Here is a 6758-nt window from a genome sequence, read left to right as displayed (position 1 = left end):
TTTGTAGAACACAAATCTATTATTCTTTAACAAGAATAGTACTGACAGTGACTTCGAAATTTCACCTGCTCAACCAGCATTGGGTTGTACAGTGATGGCTTAGCAAGCTGAAATTTCGAAGTCATTGTGAATACTATTCTTAGTAAAGAATTGTATGTATGTGTGTGTATGCATGCATGCATGTATTGGCATATATATATATATATATATATATATATATATATACGTATGCATACATATATGTGAGTGTGTGTATGTGTTTGCGAACAACAAGCGCAAGAAAGAAAACTCAAAAATGTATGTATGTCATTATTCAGTTTATTTCAAGATTTCTTGCGAATAGAGAAAGAGTTGGTTTCTAACCTAGATCTAAGGCTCCTTCATTGGAATCTCAACATCAACAACAAGGTATTTTTGCATGTATGTATGTATGTATACGTGCAGATTTGTCTGTTTTGTTTTATGTCTGTATTCTCATGCATAGACTTAAAGGATAAACTTCTGGAAAGTTTTACAGACTTTTACAGTTCCAGTGATGGCTTGGGTCTGTAGTCTTCAAATCAGCCTTCTCCTTTCTGGTTTTAAGACGCCTAATTTCTCAATTCTGGCATTTAGGCAGTGAGTTACATTTCCCAGTACTCCAATAATTACAGGTATAAACCTGAACTTGTAATCAGGATAGAATAATTGCAGATTTCTCAATAGTCCAGCATAGGTATTCTCTTTTTAACTGATTTTCAGCTTATGTTAACATCTGTGTATGTATGTATGCATGCATGTATGTACAGGATGTTCGGGCTAAATTTGGCAATTTTTTATGTGTTTTTTTTTTTTTCAGGCACAGCTTGGTGTATTGGTGAACAGTTAGGGGCATTGGAGAGCATAACAATTAAAGTTGTAGTTGAGAAAAAGTTAGCAGACATGGAGCACTGGAAGACACCTGGATACTGGAGAAAAGAGTAACCTGTATCTTGATGATCTGTGCCGAGTATCAAAATTCCAACATCATGACTGCTGCTCAGTACTCTGTGAACACTGTAAAAGCTGCAAGACATGACATGGACACCATGACAACCAAGTTCTTCAAAACTGTGATGATTTGGAGTGTATCACCCAACAACTTTGAACAGAGTCTTAGGCTCAATTCAGACAGCTGAATTGAAACTGCTGGAGACTGTGGTCAAACTCTGGCTGGAGAGGATTGCTACTCGAAAGCCATATGTGTGGCAGCAGCTTCTTGCCGTAGCTTCGAAAAGAGTCAGAAGTGTTTATCGGAGTATTTCTATGACTTCATCAGCCCCAATTTCTGGCCCACTAAGACCCCCGATTGTAATTCACAATGAGGAAGCATAAAAGGGCAGCAACCATCTGTGATGATGGAGCAACCACGACATATACATATCAACAAGTTTGATGCTGTCGATCGTAGTTATTAGTTCGGTAGCTTCAAGCATGAAAATGGTTAGCCGTGAACATTGTAGGAAAACTAATAAATTAATTAATCTTCCAATCACAAGATTAAATAACTCAATCACAAATATTTAATGACATTAGGTATTCTGCAACTTTAATCTCAATAGTAACATTTGTTACACATGTCATACAGTAAAGAAATATAATAAAAGAAGATAAATGAGCAATAACAGTTCAATACATGTTACATATGTTTCAGCAGCATGGTAATATATTCATAATTGATGTATTATGCAATCAGAAATTACCTGCTATTTCATCAGGCACCTAAACAATTGATGGATAAAAATCATCTGCAGAAATCATCTTGTGGAATGGTCAGATATGGATCAGAAGCACTGCTCGTGAACCGATCTAAGTTTAATATCAGCAAGATCTCTTTGGTTTGTAATTGGTTCCACATTGGATGCGTTGCTATTTCCGGTGTATTTTAAGAGACGGGGGATTGACAAAAGTGTGTGTGCCAGTTCTGCAAGAAGTGAAGGGGCTCGCTTTTGCATATTTTGCTGCGGAGCTCTTCTCTCAGCCTATACTTAGAAGAACAATCAAGTACTCCAGCAGCTGGGAGATAGTAATGAATGGGGAAATGGAGCAAATGATGCCAGTGGAAGCGATGAACATAACCCTGAGACCTGATCTGGCTTTTGTGGCAAGAGCAGAACATCATGTGCAATAATGTAGCATGGCTTTTGGCCACCTTTGGCCAGAGCCAAATTAGCCACACCCTTTCAACCACAGCAAATACACATATGTAAGGTCACTGCTCTTTGTGGTCTGCAAACTTCACACACACCCACTCTATGCCGTTGATTGTACCGTCATTATGGAAGTGAACGTGTTATGGGGAACAAAGATAAGTTGGAAGTGAGAGAGTGGAAGACAAACTAGCATGCAGAGTTGGTAGACGAATGCAAGGGAAATAGATGGGTGGGGGTTGGGTGTAGGGATTTGTAGGAATCACTGTTAGGAGATAGGTACGAAGTAGGAGGATGAGTGACAAAGATTTGTGTGGAAGCAACAGTTGGATTAAGCTGGATAGCGCAAAAGTTTGTAAGCAACAGCTAGCAATACCAGCTAACAAGACTGAAATATACAGTACTTAAATGAGTGGGGGGCAAAAAACCCCAGGAAATGTAGTGTATTGTTTGATCCATCAGTGTTCACAGCAAGCGACATTATTAAGTATTTGAAACAGGTGTAACAGTCAAATAAATAAAAGAATAAATAATTGGGGGAGGGGAATGTGTGGCAGCTGAGTAACAATGACAAGAAGGCAAGTGTTTTGTGGTGTAATTGTTAACATAGTCAGCTGCAATGCAATAGATATGAGGTTCAAATCCCATCAGAGAACATGTTCTTGACTACAAGCCAACAAAGGAGTCTCGTGTTACAAATGTCCACAAAATTACATGGGATGTGATTTGAGATGTGCGTGTGTGTATTAAGGTGGAGAACTGGCAGAGTTGTTAGCATCCCGGGCGAAATGCTTCACAGTATTTCGTCTGTCTTTATGTTATCAATTCAAATTCTGCCAAGGTAGACTTTGCCTTTCATCCTTTCAGAGTCGATAAAAATAAGTCCCAGTTGAACATTTGCATTGATAAAAATCGACATACTCCCTCCCCCGAACTTGTTAGCCTTGTACCAAAATTTGAAATTGATATTATGTATAAATATATAGGAGTCGCTGTGTAGTAAGTAGCTTGCTTACCAACCACATGGTTCCGGGTTCAGTCCTACTGCGTGGCACCTTGGGAAAGTGTCTTCTACTATAGCCTTGGGCCAACCAAAGCCTTGTGAGTGGATTTGGTAGACGGAAACTGAAAGAAGTCTGTCATATATATGTATATATATATATATATAAATATATACACATATGTGTGTGTGTGTGTGTATGTTTATGTGTCTGCGTTTGTTCCCCCAACATCGCTTGATAACCGATGGTGGTGTGTTTATGTCTCCGTAACTTAGCGTTTCGGCAAAAGAGACCGATAGAATAAGTACTAAGCTTACAAAGAATAAGTACTGGGGTCGATTTGCTCGACTAAAGGCGGTGCTCCAGCATGGCCACAGTCAAATGACTGAAACGAGTGAAATGAAATGTGTGTGCATGTTCAGGTAATTCTTAGTGCTATTGGTAACACCTTACCCAGTACAACCTGTTGCAAGGTCAGGTTGTCGGCGTCTGAACTAGCAACCCAACCGAGTATGCTTGTTAAAGATAATGGCTTTTGCCCCTACCCCACAGCATGAAAAGCAAAATATGCAAAGAACGGATGAATCAATAGAGTCAACGACTGTCCAACAGCTGGGAGTGAGAGACTCGTCGTTTCTGTTTAGACATCTTTTACTTTAGGAAAAAGAAAATTCTGAAATAAACACTCATGTCATTGCAAAGCAGAACTTGCTCTCTGAACAACTTGGCTTTGTAGGTTAAAAACTTAGCTCTGTCGTGCAAGCAGTTATTGACTTTATCTATTTTTCTTGTGGTTGTGAAAATTGTCTTCTTTAATTTTTTATCAAAATATGAACAGGAATTTATTTTACAAAAGAATGACAAGAAAAAAATTTTTTTTTTTAAATAGGGGTGGGGAAGCAAGAAAAGAAGAAAAACATCAAAGTAACACACTAAGTGATTCAATTGGTCACACACCACAAGGTTCAATGGAACCTACTGAAGCAAGCCACCACGATCATAGCATTGCTAAGGTGATGGCATTGCTAAGGCATTGGAAAAGCCAAGCACTCTCACGGGCATCACCTGACACCTGACACCTGGTTGAGGCCAGCTGTCATTGACTTCAAATTTCTTGACCTTAAATTGCTGTGCAAGATGTTATTAATTTTAAATTTCAGCACAAGCATGGCTGACAGACATTATCTTTAACACTTAAGATAATATAACTTGCCAGTAGTGGTGGCTCATAGATAAAATTAGTGGGGGTGCTGCTTCAGAAAATTTTTAGCCGTTATTTTAATATTGTGTAAATATTTTTCAAATCCTGGCAGCAACACTGTAGCTGGAAGCAGGATAATAATCAAATTCTACACTTTATCACATTCAAGAATATAAACACGTTTTTAAGCACAACATATGCAGAGTCAAAAAGAAACACTACCTTTCACCAGCACACCAGGATTGGCACTGCATGAACCATAGTGCTCTCTCTCCCTAGCGTGCAGCATCCTATCTCGGGCATGTGAGTATGCGCACAACAGCCAAACACCGCGTCGCTGGAACTGTGAAGAGCACAGTTCTATACAAAAATTTTTGTATTTTTTCATAAACTAAGGGATGGCTACTGACATTAAACTTAAGGATTATATAATGTACAAGTTTAAAGAAAGAATTAAAGAAAAAAGGACTCATTATACTGAATGTTATCGATAATATCAAGTGGAAATAGGGGGGCTGCAGTTCTACAGTGCCTATACATGAGCTGCCACTGTTTGCCAGTGACAGTGATCTTCGCTCTCGTCTACAAGTTCATGGCCACATAAGCTGGTCGTCTGCCGAGTTCGAGAAAGACAGTTGAGATTTAGGTAAATTTTGTGGTAGAGGAGATGGTAAAGGTTTTAATTTAATTCCAGAGCAGGCATCAACTAATGGACATGAACTGTAATCATGTGTAAAATGTCAACAGTCAGAGGTGGGCTTAACTTCAACATGGAAAACACGAGCAATGCCGGGTCCAACAGCTAATACATACATATATACATACAAAAATACCTCGTTGTTGATGTTGAAATTCCAATGAAGGAGCCTTGGGTCTCGGTTAGAAACCGACTCTTTCTCTATTGGCAAGAAATCTTGAAATAAACTGAATAGACACATACATACATACATACATACACACACACACACACACACATACATACATACACACACACATACATACATACCAATCTATCTCTCAACAAGGACAAATGAAACCAAGCACGGAAACCGAATTAGAATTAGATATACGTGAGAGGAAAGGAGGGGGAACGGAGAGAGAGAGAAAGAGAGAGAGAGAAACTGAACAATTTTTAACAGTGAATTTGTATTAAAAATAAATTCAAGGTTGGAGCATTATGAACATTTAATTTGTTTTTGCTCCGTTACACTTTCCGTCACATTTGAAGGAAATAGTCAACAATTTAAATGACAATGAAGGTAATAATAATGATGATGATGATGATGATGACAATGACGACAACGTCGACACTGAGGAGAAGGGGGCGGAGAAGAGGAAGGATCATGATGGTGGCGAGTACTGGTGCCGATATCATTGACTAGCACCACACACACACACACACACACCCCAAATGAAATATCTCAGGCATTTGTGCTTACAGTGGAAAGGATTATAAAAGCTTGGTTTTCCACACACACACAAAACAACAACATTACAAATATAATTATACAAAATAATTAACAGATGCATGTGTTGTTCAAATCTTAAAAGTGTGTAACAACATTGACCTCACTATCAACACTAAAAACAGAAGTACGGCGCCAACTGGTTCAAGGATACTCATGCAAAGTATGTACAAAGTAAGTTGGTCTACGCAATCCTCAAATGCCTGCATCGATACTGAAGTGTTCTCATGTATAGGAAACACGAATGTAGCTTTTGGAAAATTGCAAGGATCTTTTCAATCTGGCTGCCAATTTTCGAAAATTCAAAGTTAATTGAAAAAGTTAAAATTTGGTGCTGTGATGTAGTTTTCCCAAATTTTTTGGTGTGTGATTTAAGGCCTATTTGGCTATTGTTTTTAGCACATCTGACGTCCAACATCAATGAGCGGGATATATTTGTCAACGCGTGCTTTCTTGCAGACAAAAGAGTTTTCATGCTTGGCTTGTTACTATGGAAACAGGCACGAATGAGTCTATGGCTTACAATTGGCCAAAATTACCCCAAATTTGCAAACTTTAAAAAGCTAATAACTCTTTATTTATTGATTTATTGTGAAAATAAATTTCAAAGCCGTTATTATCATATAAAATCATATCATTACTCCGAATATGAAATCAATTTGAGAAGGAATTGAAGAGATTGAAAATCAGCAGCCAAACAGAAAAGATCCAATTACGACAATGGAAGTATTCGTATGCAGTAGCAGACTGGGTCTAAAAATACTGGTTGCAACTACAATGCTTCCATTTAATTTTTTTGGTTGTTAAAAGTATTCTTTTCAACTGCCTACAAACACAGCCAGGCTGAAATAATGCATTCTTCCAGGAGTGAATAAAAAATTCTCAAACTTGAGGGGATGGGCCCTCTTTCATATTAACATGA

The 6758-nt window shown here is 38.2% G+C and overlaps 1 protein-coding gene across 1 annotated transcript in view; it reads right to left on the bottom strand.

The window, feature by feature from the left end:
* Positions 1-125, bottom strand: part of LOC106883313 (calumenin) — a 30109-nt gene extending 29984 nt beyond the window's left edge. Inside the window, exon 1 of the mRNA XM_052976823.1 lies at positions 43-125. Coding sequence (XP_052832783.1) covers positions 43-125 — 83 coding nt within the window. The remainder of the gene's footprint in view (positions 1-42) is intronic.
* Between the last annotated feature and the right edge of the window lie 6633 nt (positions 126-6758).

The sequence above is a fragment of the Octopus bimaculoides genome, chromosome 25 (genome assembly GCF_001194135.2).
Source record: "Octopus bimaculoides isolate UCB-OBI-ISO-001 chromosome 25, ASM119413v2, whole genome shotgun sequence".
Lineage (NCBI taxonomy): Eukaryota > Metazoa > Mollusca > Cephalopoda > Octopoda > Octopodidae > Octopus > Octopus bimaculoides.
Note: the sequence above shows the minus strand (reverse complement) of the source record. Positions and strands in the feature narration are given on the sequence as shown.